The sequence below is a fragment of the Lagenorhynchus albirostris genome, chromosome 11 (genome assembly GCF_949774975.1).
Source record: "Lagenorhynchus albirostris chromosome 11, mLagAlb1.1, whole genome shotgun sequence".
Classification (NCBI taxonomy): domain Eukaryota; kingdom Metazoa; phylum Chordata; class Mammalia; order Artiodactyla; family Delphinidae; genus Lagenorhynchus; species Lagenorhynchus albirostris.
Window position 1 is genome coordinate 101,196,024 of NC_083105.1, and position 16,587 is coordinate 101,212,610.

General features: G+C 56.6%; 1 protein-coding gene across 1 annotated transcript in view; it reads left to right on the top strand.

The window, feature by feature from the left end:
* Positions 1-699: 699 nt before the first annotated feature.
* LOC132529306 (IQ motif and SEC7 domain-containing protein 3-like) overlaps positions 700-16,587 on the top strand; it is a 31,936-nt gene continuing 16,048 nt past the window's right edge. The window contains exons 1-2 of the mRNA XM_060165646.1: positions 700-1,784; positions 3,929-4,090. Of these exons, the coding sequence (XP_060021629.1) occupies positions 700-1,784; positions 3,929-4,090 (1,247 nt within the window). The remainder of the gene's footprint in view (positions 1,785-3,928; positions 4,091-16,587) is intronic.

Sequence of the window (16,587 nt, forward strand, 5' to 3'; positions counted from 1 at the left end):
TCCCGGGTGGCGCAGTGGTTGAGGGTCCGCCTGCCGATGCAGGGGACACGGGTTCGTGCCCCGGTCCGGGAGGATCCCACGTGCCGCGGAGCGGCTGGGCCCGTGCGCCATGGCCGCTGGGCCTGCGCGTCCGGAGCCTGTGCTCCGCGGCGGGAGAGGCCACGGCAGTGAGAGGCCCGCGTACAGCAAAAACAAAACAAAACAAAACCAAAAAACCCCACAAAAGTAGAAAGAATAGTGTAATAAACTCCCATTTAACCACCACCCAGCCCTAACAAGTTTTATTAATAGTTTCATCTAGCCCTCCCACTTCTTTTGATGGAGTATTTTAATACAAATTCAGGATGTCGTGCATTTCAGCCATGAACTCCACCGTATGCATCTCTGATATGAACATTTGGAAATAACCGCCCCCTACCATTCGCACCTCGTCCGTCCCCTGCCCCTGGCATCACCAATCCCGGAATCCAATCATACATCCCACACCTCTGGGAGCCCTGGCATCTCAGGCCATGGCGTGCTAGGGTTTTCAGACATGAGCCCCTCAGTGCCCCGAAGCTGCGCCTTCCCGCGCCCCCGCCGAAGTTTAGCAGCTCAACCCCTGCCCCAGTCGACAGCCGCCGCCGCCGTCTTTCTCAAGGGCTGTCACACCCCTTCCCTAACTGCGCTCGCGCCTCTTTGTCTTCGCTGCAGATTGAAATGCTAGAACACAAGTACGGGGGCCACCTGGTGTCCCGGCGCGCCGCTTGCACCATCCAAACCGCCTTCCGCCAGTACCAGCTCAGCAAGAACTTCGAAAAGATCCGCAACTCGCTCCTGGAGAGCCGCCTGCCGCGGCGCATCTCCCTGCGCAAGGCGCGCGCGCCCACGGCCGAGAGCCTGGCGGCCGAGAGGGCGCTCCTGGAGGGCTGCGGCCTCTCGGGGCTGCCGCTGGCGCGCTCGCCCTCCCTGCCGCCCACCATCGCGGGCACACTCACCGAACTGGAGGACTCCTTCACCGAGCAGGTGCAGTCCCTGGCCAAGTCCATCGACGACGCCCTCAGCACCTGGAGCCTCAAGACCGTGTGCTCCCTGCAGGAGAGCGGCGCTTACCAGGTCCACAGGGCCCTGCGCGCGGGCACGGGGCCGCCGGGCCTGGAGACCGAGGCGCGGGAGCCCGAGGGCGCCCACTCGGGGGAGTGGGCCGAGCCCACCGAGCCCGCCGGCCCGCCCCAGGGCCACGGCAGCACCCTCATGATGGCCTTCCGGGACGTCACCGTGCAGATCGCCAGCCGGAACATCTCCGTCTCCTCCTCTACGGCTCTGTCCGTGGCCAACTGCCTGGGCGCGCCGACGGCCTCAGCCCCTGCAGAGTCCGCGGCGGGCAAGGCCGAGCAGGACGAGGCCGGCGGGCAGGAGGCCCTGGAGGCCCCCAGCGCCGGCCAGGAGGACGTGCCCGCCGAGGGCGCGAGCGCAGAGGCGGGAGCCGACGGGGCCCTGCGCGCCAGCCCGCCGGGAGCCGCGGTGCCGGCGGCGGAGGAGGAGGAAGACGGAGAGGAGGAGGCCGAGGAGGCGGGGAAAGGGGCGGAGGCCGAGGCCGGCGACAGCTCGGAGCAGCTGAGCAGCAGCAGCGCGTCCACCAAATCGGCAGCGTCGGCCTCGGCCTCCAAGGAGGCCCTGCAGGCCATGATCCTGAGCCTGCCGCGCTACCACTGCGAGAACCCGGCCAGCTGCAAGTCTCCCACGCTCTCCACCGACACCCTGCGCAAGCGGCTCTACCGCATCGGCCTCAACCTCTTCAACATGTAAGTTCCAGGAGGTGCGGGGCAGGGGCTGCACTTACGGGTGAGCAGCGGGCCCGGGAATGGACCGAATCGTCCCAGGGTTCTCCCAGGTGGCCTCTGGGCCACGCCTGATCCTTGAGATAGTGTGGGAATACTCATTTTATTTTTATTTATTTATTTATTTTTGCGGCACACGGGCCTCTCACTGTTGTGGCCTCTCCCGTTGTGGAGCACAGGCTCCGGACGCGCAGGCTCAGCGCCCATGGCTCACGGGCCCAGCCGCTCCGCGCCATGTGGGATCTTCCCGGACCGGGGCACGAACCCGCGTCCCCTGCATCAGCAGGCGGACCCTCAACCACTGCGCCACCAGGGAAGCCCCTCATTTTATTTTTAATTGATAAGAATTTATGTTAAAGATTAGGGTTAAAACACCTCAAACCTATGCTTTAACCACTAGTACTGCTAGATGAAGCTAGGCTTTGAAAAGTGAGAAAATTTCAGAGAAAATGCACTATTAAGTAAATAATAGTACAAGTAGTATAAGGCTTGGGCAGAAAGCATTCGGGTAGGACATGAAGTTAAGAAAGCAGGGAGTATCAATCTCATGGGGTTGATGACACGGAGAGAAGAGGCAGTGACCAAAGGAGGAAAGGGTGGGGGGAGCAGAGACCTGGCGCAAGGAATGGGGGTACGGGGGGCGGATAGGAGGGGAGTGTCAAGCAAGCAGAGGTGAAGCAGAAGAGAACAGGGGTGTGGGAGCAGAGAAATGAACAACCACCATAGCTCAGAGCCCCCAGCCAGAACTTCCTTGCAACCAAGAGGTATACAGCTGGTGGCAAGCAGAGGAAACACACCTGCCCGTCCTGTGGAGATTTCAAGTACATGAGGCACTCGTCTCCACCCTCCACTCACCCCTTCCTTCATAGCCCTGAGCCGGGAAACACGGCATCCCTCCTGCCTAATCAATGAGGACTGAGCAGAAACCATTCACCTGTGTGTTCATTTACTCATTCAGAAGTTATGTTTGGAGTGCTTGGCACGGAAACCACAAAGATGAGGAAGACACATCCCCCGGTCTCAAGCAGCTTCTATTCTAGGGGGAATAGCTACCGTTCATAGCTCACCTGACATAAAACATTTGCAGATTTCCTAACAAGTTCTAGAGAGAGCATCATTATGCCATTTTACAGACCAGGAAACAGGCTCACACAGGTGAGCTGAGCCCTGTGAAACAGCTAGTAAGCGGCAGAGCCGGGTGAAGTCAGACCTGTGTGACTCCCATCGCTGCTTCGTGTATCTCAGGCTGCCACCCTGGTGAGCACAGCCCTACCCTCACTTCTGCACACACACGTACCTGGATCCCACAAGACAGTGGTTCTCAAATTATCTATAGTGAAGGACCAGTTTGGGTTTTTACCCAATATGTTGTGGGCTGACACTTCTGTAAAATACAATTAAAATGAGTTGCTAGAAAAACAGTCACATGCTTGGTTGTCCTGAAAATGTCAACGTGTTATAAAAGGGTCTAAAGGCTTAGCCTCTATTTCTGTACTTATCTTCTCCTGGACCGGTAAGCTTCAGCTCAGGGAGCAGCATGGATTTGCAGACCAAGCTGGGAGCACATGGGCCTTAAGACACAGCACTCACACCCACACCCACACACAGACTCAAGCCTGGGAAAGTCAACCCTGAAGAGCTGGGTCTTCCTTGTGTCTGCCACACACAGGGAAGAGCGGTGTGGTAGGAGATCCCACCTCCATTTCCCAGTCTCCTCTGCCCTTCCGGTTCGAGCGTGGGTCCTGAGTGTAGACAGCAGGATACAGGTGGGAGGAAGGGCTTGGGGACCTCAGGGTCAGATCCAGTGGGACTGAGGCAGGAAGACGGAAGGGACACCTCTCCACCTGCTCTGGAATCTACTTGGCCAGACCTCCCCAGTCCCGCACCATCTTCACTCCTGTGCAGGGAGGTTCAGGAGAACGTGGCGAGAGGGGCTTTTTAAGGGGAGCCCCTCTGCAGTGGAAGGAATGCTGACATTTCCTGGGAATGCTGCCCAAGGACCTCCAGGCACTTTTGTGGGTTCCCTAGGCAGGAAGAAAGGGAGAAAAGGCGTCATGGGGAGACTTGCCTCACTCTCTACCCCTCCTCCCCTCCCCACCCCACCCCAGAAACCCGGACAAGGGCATCCAGTTCCTGATCTCTCGAGGCTTCATCCCCGACACGCCCATCGGAGTGGCCCATTTCCTGCTCCAGCGTAAGGGCCTGAGCCGCCAGATGATCGGAGAGTTCCTGGGCAACAGCAAGAAGCAGTTCAACCGCGACGTGCTCGAGTGAGTGCCCCGCCTCGGGCTCCTCCCCGCCCTCCTGGCCCACCCTCCCGGATCTCCTGGGCGGCCTGGGACCTCAGCTGGGGAAGGCCACGGGGAGGACAGGACCTCTAAAGTCTGGGTGGATTCCCAGAAATCCTGGCTCCAGTCCTGGTGGCTTCCTGATTGGTCCAGGAGCCAGCATCCCCATGGTCCTTAGCCAATCACCTGCCTCCCCTCCAGTCATTCTGCCGCTTACTGAGCCAAGGTGCTCCTCCGCGTAGGCATTGTAGGCGCTGTGGATGGGGACGCGGCTGGCGCTGGGGACGCGCGCGGCTGGGGCTGGCACAGAAATGGTCAAGGGAGACCAAAAGGCATGAGAGTGAACCTGAAAAAAGAAGGCCGTCAGCTCTGGGGCCATCTCCGCCTGGGGGACCGGCCCTTCAGCACCCTCTCCTGCCACCCGTCCAGCCCCCAGCCCCTGAGTGTCCGCTTTATATCGTGGGGGAAACATGCGGCAGAAAAAGAAGGGGTTAGACTGAGGGGTTTTAGAGCCAGAAAGTACTATGATTCCATAAAGGTAGACTGACCACCAAGGTTGAAGTCCAGGAGGTGGGGGATTTGGCAGTGAGGGGGCCGCCTTTGCTATAGCGCCCTGCTTCTTGGGTGTGGCGCTGTGGATAGGTAGGCGAGCCCCAGGGCAAGGGGAGCATTCCCTGGGGTGGAGGGGCAGGGCCTTGGAGCCCCCTCTCCTCTGGCAGAGAGGGGGCGAGGCTCCGTGAAGTCTGCTCTGGACCGTCTCTCCCCACGCCTCTCCCGATGCCCCTCCTCTCTTCTGCTGGGCCCCCGCCCCAAGCTCACTTCCTTCTCCAAGGTCACCATTCTGTAAGGAGCCCTCCCCACTTCTCTCCCCACCCCCTTCTCCTTGGGTACAGTCTGCAGGAGTCCTGGGAGAACCTCGTCCTTTCGTACTTGCTCTTGAAGCAGCCAGGGCTACAGAGGGCTGGGGGCTCCTGCTTCAGGGCGTAGAAGCCCGGAGTCCCTGTCAGTGTCCCCTGGGTGGCACTCAGACACCTGGCTTCTCTATATGGAGCCGCCCCGCTGCTGTGTCTGCTCTCCGGGCCTGCATTTCCGTGCCTGCAGGTGGGAGGGGCTGGGTTAGGAGGGGAGATCTGCTGTGCTCGGGAGTCCCTGTCACATTGCTAAATTCATGATGGGATAGCTGTTACCTGAGTGCAGTCAGAAGAGAGGGGGCTTGGACCCATTCAAGGAACCGTGAAATCCCTGATGGCCCTTAGTTGACAGAAGCCAGCTCCTGCCTCTGACTCTCGGTGGCTTTGGGCAATCAGCTCTTCCTCCCAGAGCTGGTGTTCTGAGTGCCTAAACCCCTAAATGGACAGCACTTCTTTACCTTCCCCCTCTCCCTCTGGCTCCCCTTCCCCATCGCACCACCCCTGCTGTGTGGGTGCCCCGAGGGGATGCCTTGAGGAAATGGCAGAAGAGGAGAAAGATCAAGTGTTCCGTCTCCTTCCTTTCCTGTTTTCCTCCATCTGGTTCATCTGTCCGGCATGAACTTTTCATTTGCCTTTGTCCCCTTTCCACTGGCGAAGGAGTAGAGTTGCTGCGCCGGATGGCTTCATTCCTTCCTGCTGCCCCACATCCCCTGGGTGACCCGGCTTTGCCCGTCTGCTCTGGGGCAGGGGTGACTGCTTCACTCCCAGGCCCTGACTGCCTCGTCTGTTCTCTTCTGCCTTTCCAGACCCCATGTGGCCTGGCCCCGGAATCCTGACCTGCTAGGCCCCTGTTGATCTGTAGCTCTGGGAACACACGGTGTTTCTGCAGCCCGGGGTGTGCTGAGCAGCACAATGGAGACTAATTTCCACATCCTGCCTGGGCGATCGTGTGGGCTGGAGATGCAGACCGGCCGCTGCCGCCTGTGCCGAGAGGGGAGGTGGGCTGGGATCTAGGGCTCGCGGCTGAGCGGGCTCAGGCTTGGATGAGAAGGCAGTGTGCGGGCAGGAGAGTGGCTGGACCCGAGAGTCCGGCTCTGGCCCCTGCTCTGCTCCTGACACGCTCTGGAGCGCTTGCAAGTCAGTTCTCCAGGCTTCCTCATCTGCAAAGAGAGAGGGTTGAGCTGTGTGATCTCAGAGGTCCCTCCAGCGCCAGTGAATGTATCGTCTTTCCTAATCCTTAGCGCGTTTGTAGCACCCTGGCGTCATGCGAAATCATTTGCCCTGAACAAGCTCTGTCATCCTGCCAGAGCTGCCCAGAGCAGCCCTCAGGCTCCAGGACGGGGCTGGGGTGCCAGCGTTCACGGGGGAACGAGATGGCCATTCACCACTCATTCAGCAAATATTGAGTGCCTACTGTATGCTGGGAATAGGGCTGCACTGGGCATCCCACGTGTGTACGTGTCGGGGCGGGGTGCGCGGGGAGAGGAACAGGCCTGGCTCGTGGCCTCAGGGAAATTATAGACCCAGGTCTCAACGGGGAGAGATGCGAGGAGGAACGTGGAAAGAGAGTGAGGGGCCCTCGAGCCTCCAGTGGGCACTGTGGGCTTAGGGGGCGTCGAGTACAGAGCTGAGCCCCAATTCTGCCACAGTGAACGCCTCAGTCCCTCGTGCTGTGTTCTGCAGCCGTGCAGGCCCTGGGCTCTGAGGCCCCAGCAGACGGCCTGCACGTGGCAGCTCCACGGAAAGGAGCCCTCCTCCCCCAGGTCTGCAGCGCGCCGACGGCCTGGTCTGTCTGCTGCGAGGTGCCTGGAGAGGATGAAGAAGCAGGAAGAGACAGGCACTGGCAGGGCAGCAAGACGCTGGGGTTTTTGGTATCTCCCTGCCACTCAAGCCAGCGCTCTCGGAACCTTTCAGGATCCACTGCCTCTTCCTAACTCCCACCAGAGAAAACACACAGTGACAGTCACCCAGTGCCGTGTGTCCAGGCCGGGAAGGCTTCACTGGGATTCTACACGCGCCCCTGCCGGTGACATTCAGCCTGTCGTATCCATTCTGTACAAAGCTGTTTGCTGAATAAAAGACATAAATCACCCGTCCCCTTGGAGACTGAGACAGCCCAAGCCACCGCTCTCTCCATGATGCAGCCAGATGGGAAGGGGAGAGGCTGAAAGTCTCTGGGAGGGGAAGGGATGGGGCCCTCCCCCCACTCCTGGGCCTGGGGGGACAGGAAGAGAGGAAGAGCTGGGCCAAGCAGAATCTGTCCCAGCCACTGATTCACCTCTGAGCATCACAGATGCGGTGATGACATTTGCCTCCAGGGTCAGGCCCTCGGTGCTCTGGGAAGCTGACCCTCCATCCCTTTGTGTCCTGGTTCCATGGATGCCCCATTCCAAGAAAGAATGTATCCAACGAGGCTTTATCAAATAATAATATGAGGCATTCTGAGCTCAGAGGGCCACGTCCATTCCAGTGTTGACCTGGGAAGGTGTTGTGTTTTGGTCGTTGGCGTTTGTTTTTTGTTTGTTTGTTTGTTTTAGGAGAAACCAGCCTCAATTTCCTCATTTGTCAAATGGGGATAATAGACCCAGTCATAGGAATTAACTTTTTTTAAGTGCATATAAAGTGCTTAACTCAGTGCCTGAGGCTTGGTACATTCTTTTAAAATGTCAGCTATTTCTATTATTATTTCTCCCACTTAAAAGCACAGGGCATTAGACCCCTCCCGCCTCCCCTTCCCCTCGGCTCCCTCCCCCAACACAGGGAAACCTCCCACTCCTCAGGGCTGGTCTGAGACAGAGTTCCGGGGAAGGGAGGGGACCACCTCGAGCTTGGAGGAAGTCCTCCCCTGGTGCTGAGGGGGAAGGGCAGTGGGAGACAAAGGGCAGCGGAGATCAGGATTCTCTGGGGCTGCAAGCGTCTCGCTCTCAGTTTTCACGTGGCTGGGAAATTTGCCTCTGCTCTATTTCCTTTCTGAAATGCGCGCTTCAGCAGGTTTGAAGGCCAGCGGATGGGGAAACGTTGTGTGCTGGCTGTGAGCAGTCTCTTTCCGGGCCCGGGTGATCTTCACACCCGCGCGGAGGGCATCTGTCGTTTCCAAGGAAACGCAGGAAGGGCAGCTTTGGGGTTGAGTAGCCAGAAGAAAGTTTCCCGGGCGTTCCTTCTCTCACTGTGTCTGCCCCGTTCTTTGTTAGATATTAGAGTCTGACGTTGTAGTCGGATTTCATCATTTCATTTCCATGGAAATGTTCTGGCCAGAGTGCAGCAGATTGGCTCTTCTTAGGGGACATTGAGAAATGAAGACAGATTGTCTGTCAAACTCCGCAGGCTGGAAGGCTCTGGCCTCTCCTCGCTAGGAAGGAATGGTTTGAGCAGGTCCTGCGTGTCGTCTGTGTGTAGCCTCGGAAGGGTTGCCTTGCTCCTGAGGAGATCCATGGGGCAGGGGAGAGCGGGCTGGGGCCCAGGCCCACTCTGACGGGTCTGACGGGTCTGGAGAGAGGCTGAGGCAGGCAGGGGTAGAAGACTTTGGGGGCTATTTCCACTGTTCTGAAAACTTGATGCTGCCCCCCACTCAGAGGAATGGAAGGAGGGGGTCTCTTCTAACTGTGGTGTCTTTGGGTTTTATGACCTTGACCCCTCACCTCTCCAGTGCCCTTTCCCCCACCACCGCGCACGCGCACACACACAGAGATGAGAGATTCTACGTAACAGGAGAGAGTCATTGGCGTTTAAAAGAATCATTTGCTCCTGTAGGCGGAGATCTTGGAACCCCAGAGTGGGGTGAAAAACTCCAGAGTTGAGACTCTCTTGGCTTCGTCACAGCTGCATAGAAATTGGACTTTTACAAAAATGAACATACCCACCACCCATTCCCCTCCTGAGTACCCAGGGCCCGGCTCTGGAGAGGTCTCTCTGGATCCTGTGTGATGTTCAGGTGTGGCTGAAACTGGCCGCTCTTTGCCGTGGGACTTGCTGAGAGTCACTCCCCGCGGGTTTCTCAGGAGGGCCATCTGTGAGCGAGCAGGCAGCTCACACACATCCAGCGTGTATCGTGTACCAGCAGGAACGGTTCTAAGAGGCTTACGTGCAAAGCCGCATACCATCTTGCCAGCAGCGCGGTGAGGCCAGTGCTGGGAGTCTGCACCAAATAAAGGGAACAGAGGAACAGAGAGGGTGGGGCGCTTGCCACAGTCCCAGGGCTGAGCAGCGGCTGAGACCTGAAGCCTGGCAGAGAGGTCCATAACCTGAGCCCTAAACGCCACACCATCCTACCTTGTGCGTCATCCCGACAGATGCGTGGTCTGAATGCCTTTACAGTGCTTGTCAGAGCCCAGCTGTGAATCGTGGTGCTGAGAAATGCTCTAGACGGTCAGCTAGTCCAGCTCTCTCATTCTACCCGGCCAGGGACTGAGGCCCAGAGAGAAGAAATGGCTAGTGCCCAGGCCAGGGGCAGGGTAACTGAACTGAACCAGATGCCATCCCATCCCTGACTCACCTTTATTTGCTGGGCCCCCACCCTCTCATCTGGGAAGAAAACAGAGCTGAGAAACTGATCCACAAATCTGCATTGATCTGAGCTACCTCAGTTTCCTCTCTCTGATAGATGTATGTTTTAAACAGTTGACGGGTCTGATGATGCAATTTCAGGCGAGTTCACTGGCGATGAAGGAAAGAGTCTTCACACCTGCGCTAGAGGGAAGTACAGATCTACTTACTCACGGGGCACGTCAGCTCCGATTCGGTCCCTAATGAGAACACTCGTTTCTGTTTTTCTTAATATATATTTTTTAATTGAAGTATGGTTGATTTACAGTATTGTGCCGATCTCTGCGGTACAGCACAGTGACTCAGTTATATACATGCAGACATTCTTTTTTTAATATTCTTTTCCATTATGGTTTGTTGCAGGATATTGAGTATAGTTCCCTGTGCAAGGTGCAGTAGGACCTTGTTTATCCATTCTCAATGTAATAATTTGCATCTACCAACCTCAAACTCCCAAACCATCCCTCTCCCTCCCCCGCCTCCCCCGCCTTGGCAACCACAAGTCTGGAGAACCTCATTTCTTTCTTTCTTTCTTTTTTTTTTTTGCGGTATGCGGGCCTCTCACTGTTGTGGCCTCTCCCGTTGTGGAGCACAGGCTCCGGACACACAGGCTCAGCGGCCATGGCTCACGGGCCCAGCCGCTCCGCGGCATGTGGGATCCTCCCGGACCGGGGCACGAACCCGTGTCCCCTGCATCGGCAGGCGGACGCTCAACCACTGCGCCACCAGGGAAGCCCTGGAGAACCTCATTTCTTAAGCTCTGTTATAAACTGGGAGCTTTACATACATTGTCTCTTCTAAAACCCATACCACCCCGCCCCACCCGCCCACTGGACGTTTTAGGTGTTAGCTCCATTCTAGAGATGGGGAAAATGAGGCACAGTGAGGCTGAGTGACTTGAACTGAAGACCTATATGGTGGAGACAAGATTCAAACCCAAGGGTGCCTGACACCAAAGGCCTGACTTCTTCCCGTCCTACCCCTGTCACGGGCACAGAGCGTGGGTCTCAAAGCCTGGTCCCCCGAACAGAAGCAGCGCCCAGGAGCTCGTTAGCAACGTCGATCCTCAGACTCCAGCCCAGACGCTTGGATTCAGAAACCCTGGGGTGGTGCCTAGCTCTGTGCAGTTGATCAGCCAGCTGGGTGGTTCTGGTGCGCCCTCATGTTTGAGAACCACGGGCGAACCGGGGGCTGCCGGGCCCAGCAAAAGGGTAGTAGCCTCCGCGTCCACACGGACTCCCGATGTGTGGGGGCGGTTTCAAGGTGCACCAGCCGCCATCCCTTCTGAGGACTTCAAACAAGATTTTCTTTGTCCCCGTGTTGTCACCAGGGACTCTGGCAGGTCCTCCTGCTCTAGTTTCTTGGCCACGTTGCACTCTTCCAGAAAGCCTCGACCTTCGTCTGGCTCGTTATGAGTTCCGACTGACAAAAATAACTCCCTGGCGGGTGGGGACATTTTTAATTGAATCGGATGAGACAAGAACGGCAGAAGTAACACCCGGGTTCCTCCAGCTCGTGGCGGTGGGCAGCTTCGTTTTCCATCCTAATCCTGAAAGCTGGCCCCGGCTCCGCCTGGAGCAGAGACCCACATGGGCACCGCACACACCTCTTCCCGGCCTTGGCCTGTACCTCACCTTCCAGGTCTTTGCTGTCTCTTCCAGACAATTAAAAATCCCTGCTGCTATCACTACCTATTTTCAGCTCCCAACCAGTTCCTTTGTCTGCCAGACACTGTCTTGCTATCGTTAAAAAAAAAAATAGTGGCGATGATGAAATTCATTTTGATCACAGTTGTGTCCACCGCTTCATCTCCCTGCAACACAGACTGACGCCACACACGGATGTGTGAACGAGCAACTTCCTGCAAGGTTGTACCTGTTTATACAGATGCGGGGAACAGCTGTGCTTACGCTTCCCCAGCCCTTGCCACTGAAACCCACAGAAAGGAGAAGCCCCCCACCCCAGCAAGAGCACCTCCGCAATCACCCCCAGTCAGCGGCCCCTCCGAGGCAGGTCCAGACAGCAGGTAAGGAGCTGCCTCTCAGGGCCAGGTCGCCGGGTTCTCAGCACTCACTGGCCTGCGTCGTTGGCTGAAGGAAATGGGAAGCACGTGCACTCCAGGCCGCCTCGCTGCCCGTGGTCTGGAATCCACGGGGCCCTTCCCTCGGCAGCCGTGTCCAGGGGTCAGGTCCAGCTGATCAGGGCCACCAGGCAGAGCTTCCAAAGGCGCCGGCCGCAGGGCTCCTTCCCCAGCTGACCGTGTGCTCACAGCCCCGTTCATTCTTGAGTTTGGTCTGTCACTCACTCATTCATCCACCCCAGGAATGTTTACTGAGTTTTCATACGCCAGGGATGCAGAGACCGACGCCAGGGATGCAGAGACCGCCTCCAGGCGTCAGGGAGCGCGTGGCACGGTGGGAGGACAGGCAGATGCTTGGGTGACACGGGAGACACAGCAGAGGCACCGTGGAGGTCCAGGAAGATTCCAGAGAGATGGAAGGCAGACCTGGAGGTTGGGGGTGGGCGGCAGGAAGGAAGAGCAGTGTGTGCAGACCTGGGGCCGTGGGAGAGCCAGGCTGCAGGGCTGGAGTCAGAATGCGGAAGGGGCAGGAGAGTCCGGGAGCAACCAGGGCCGTGCTTTGCTGGGGAGCTCAGGCTTCATGTGAGGGGTGTGGGAAACCTCGAAAAAGTATAAGCAGAGGAGTGAGTGACAGGGCCAAATGGCCGTCCTAGAAGTGTCGTTCCGGAAGATGGTTTGGAGGCAGGGAGGCTGGTTCGGAGGCTATTGAAGGACCGGTTGTGGCCCTTACCCTCAGCAGAGGCTGCAGGGAGGGTAGAGGCGGGTGGAGCCCAGAGGCAGCGAGAGGCAGCAGGGTCTGGTGACTGGGGTGGGCGGAGAACAGAGGCGGCCGATCACAGCGAACGGCCTCCTGGGCTGCTGAGGATTCGGAACACTAGGTCTTTGTGTGTGAATATGTCTTTGCTGCAGGCCCGCTGGAGTAATCTGTACAGATTATACCAAATAAACACGTGTATATTTTTAGCTTTGAGGGGAGAGCGATGCTGGGTGTGGTGACATTTCATCTGAAGAATTCCTCAAACGAGACATTATCAAATATTTACTCAGAGCAAGTTAAAATATTAAATACTTGGTAAAACATAAAATATGTCCACCCTGACTTTCCTGCGAGAGATGCCAGCACAACCTGTGGCCTTGTGAAGATTGCCCAAGGACTGACCTTTGCACTCAGCAGCCCTCATCCACGCTTAGTAGCACCATTACTTAAGGGGGCCTCTTATGAACACTGTAGGTTAACAACAACAACAACAAAAATTAACTAGTTAGTGACTAATGGTAAAATAATAAGGGTGAACTCACGGCTACACTTAAGAGTTGTAGTGCGTGGTGGCATTCAGAGCCATAGGAATGGGTGAGGCCCCTAGGAAGAGGTTGTAAAGTGGGGGAAGGGACCTGGTGGGCAGCCCTGAGTTAGAGGCCAGGGGGAGGAGGGCCTGTGATGGAGGAGGGGTGCCTCCGGAGAGGAGAGAGTCAACCTAGGGGAGGGCAACGGGATGGAAACAAGAGAGAGGAGTGTTCCAAGGAGGGAGTCTTTAACTGCGTTGACTCTGCCAGGAGGCCGGTGTGATGAGGACAGACGTTGGCGCCACTGGACTTGGCAACATGGCAGCCATTGGTGGCCTAGACAAGAGTTTTAATGGAATGCTGGGGTAGATGCTTGGCTGGAGCGGGTTGAAAAGTGAATGGGATTGAGCAAGTGGAAATAGCATGAGTAGGGATGACTTCTAGAAGTTTGGCTCCAAAGAGGAGTAGAGGGACTTCCCCAGTGGTGCAGTGGCTGAGAATCCACCTGCCAGTGCAGGGGACACAGGTTCAAGCCCTGGTCCAGGAAGATCCCACATGCCGCGGAGCAACTAATCCCGTGCGCCACATCTACTGAGGCTGCTCTCTAGAGCCCGCGAGCCACAACTACTGAGCCTGCGTGCCGCAACTACTGAAGTCCACGCACCTAGAGCCTGTGCTCTGTAACAAGAGAAGCCACTGCAGTGAGAAGCCCGTGCACCGCAACAAAGAGTAGCCCCCGCTAGCCTCAACTAGAGAAAGCCCGTGCGCAGAAACGAAGACCCAACACAGCCAAAAATAAATAAATAAATATTTTAAAAAAGAGGCGTAGAGAAAAGAATTAGTGACTACAGAGCAAAGAAGGGTTGAGGCTGGGTTTTAATTTGTAAAATAGAAAAGGCAAGACTTTGGGTGCTAATGACGATGATTGAGTAGATACTAAACTGATATGAAAGAACATCTCCAACTTCATGTGTCCAAAACTGAAGTCTCAATCTCTCCAGCATGTATGTCCACCCATCTCAAAAACCAGTACCTCCAGGCCCCCAGGTGTTCATGCCCGAGCTCTGAGACTCACCGCCGACTCCTTTTCCCTACCGCCCACATTCCTTCCATCACCTTGTCCCATCAGTTCTCCCTCCAGGATGTCTCTCAGATTCTGAGCTGGCCTGGTCCGTTCAGGTCTGTTCAGGTCCATTCAATTTGTTCCAGCTTAGCCAAGACTCGTCGTCTCTAGCCTGAACCTCTGTAGGTGCATCCTGATGGCTCCCTGCTTCTCTCTTGCTCCTGCCCTTCCTTTTTCATTCATTCTCGCCCAACACCAGAGAAATCATCTTAAAACAAACTGGATCTTATCATGTCTCCCCCACCCCTCCCCCTCCCTTAATCAGATCCTACTCATCTTTTAGGTCTCTGCTCAAATGTCACATCCCCAAAGAGGCATTTCTGGACACATCAATAAAAAGTACATCTCCTTTGTCCCCTCACAAAACCCTGTCCTTTCCCTACACAGAACTTGTCACGATTATAATGAAATAATAATTATTATTAATTTATTTTTTTAATAAGATTTTTTTTTTAGATGTTGGTAGGAGTTTATTAATTAATTAATTTATTTTTGCTGTGTTGGGTCTTCGTTTCTGTGCGAGGGCTTCCTCTAGTTGTGGCAAGTGGGGGCCGCTCTTCATCGCGGTGCGCGGGCCTCTCACTATCGCAGCCTCTCTTGTTGCAGTACGCGGGCCTCTTACTATCGCGGCCTCTCGTTGTGTAGCACAGGCTCCAGACGCGCAGGCTCAGCGGCCATGGCTGACGGGCCTAGTTGCTCCGCGGCATGTGGGATCTTCCCAGACCAGGGCTCGAACCCGTGTCCCCTGCATTAGCAGGCAGATTCTCAACCACTGCGCCACCAGGGAAGCCCAGAATAATTATTTTTGACTCTGAGCTTAATGCCTGTCTCTCTCACTGGGACAGGATCTGTGTTTGTGTTGTTTGCCACTTATTCCAGGTCCCTAGCACAGTGCTGCATATGCAGAGGTGCTCAATGCATGCGGGGGGGTGGGGGGTGGGGGAGGCAGGGGGAGGGCAAGTTAGCTACTGGGGGTCAGAGAAAGCCCCAGGAGGCAGAAGGTAGGGGGTCAGGGGTTTGGTCCGCTGCTGTGGGCTCCGTGTACCAAGCCAGCTCAGAAACTGCAGGGTGGCCACATGGCGTCATGTGACTGCTGACAGTGGAGTGGCCTTCACCCGTGACTCTGTGATGTGTCCAACTGCCCCTCCTTGGGCCCTCACAGGTCCCACCAGGCATCTGGGTGAGAGAGCAGCCCCCAGCGAGAGATGCATTAGCGACAGCCCCTGAGAGGGAACATGCCAGGAACGCGATGTGTGCAGTGCCCCCTGCAAGGTCAGCTCTCTCGTGAGCTTTGGTTTCCTCATACAGTAAAAAATAACAGGATGAGGCTTAATATCCCACCGGACTGAGGAGATGAAGTCATTGCCCACTTAGTGAAGCACTGAAAAAAATACTCAGTGAAGGAGGTGCGGAGGGAGCTGCCCACTGGCGTAGATCGGGGAGGGTCTCCCTAGCAGAGGGAACACCAAGCAAGCCCCTTTGCAGTCTCAGTTTTACCTTCTGTAAAATAGGGAGATTATACACCAGAAACGACCACCCAGAAACGTGTGATTTTTTTCACCTTAAAGGTGATCAGAGAGGAGAGGGCTGTTGGCTGTGCTGGTGGAGGTGGCAGAGGATCTGGAGAACTGCCAGCAGTCTGCTCCCAGCAGGATTTCAGGGTGATGAAGAAGAAGACGGACAGGAGGGGAGGTTTTAGGTGCAAGTGATCTGCAGAACACGGGAAGAACGGGAGATGGGGAGAGGAGAGGAGAGCGAGCCAAGGTCAGGTGCAGGCTGGCACCGTAGGGAGGGAAAGGAGAGCCACGCTGTGCAGAGGGGCGAGGACCGTGGGGAGTGATTCCTGGATGACGGAGCCCCCGTTACAAGGTGAGGGTCCACCAGGGCATGGCCTCGGCCCGGCCACCTGCCCCAGGAGGGCACTGGTTCCCTGGGAGGCGGGGAGAAGCAGCCAGTCGTGTGAGCTGTATTCCAAAGCCAGCCAGAAACGACGCTGCCCTCCCCTGCTGCCTGCAAGCATCTGCAGCGCCTCCAGAGACTGCCTGTGGGCCGGCTCTGGGTCTGGGTTCTCATCAGAGAATGTCATGGTGGGGCAAGGGGTCACCTGGCCCAACCCCCAGCTCTACAGACAGGAAACGATTTGCAGGCAGTAGTGTCTTTCCGCCTCTCAAGACAGCTTCTGGGGGTTTTGCAGAAAACGTCTAGATTTTTTCTCAAAGATCTGACAACCCCAGACCACCTGCCCATCAAACAGCGATGCCCGTGGTGGCAACTGCAGGGAGCAAGGCAGGAAATCAGTGTGTGTGTGCGTGCGCGCGCGCGCGTGCGCGTGTACGTGCGTGTGTGCGCCTGCGCGCGCATACGTGTGTGTATGCGCACGTGCCGTGGAGAAGGGGTGGGGCTGTCTGTCTCTCCCTCCCACGCTCCCTCCCTCACCACCCCACCACAAAAGAAGCCCCTGAGAGCCGAGAGGACACGCGTGCTCCCGTGAGCTCCCAGGCTCTCATTTTAAAAGCATCCCCCCGACCTTGCGCTCGGC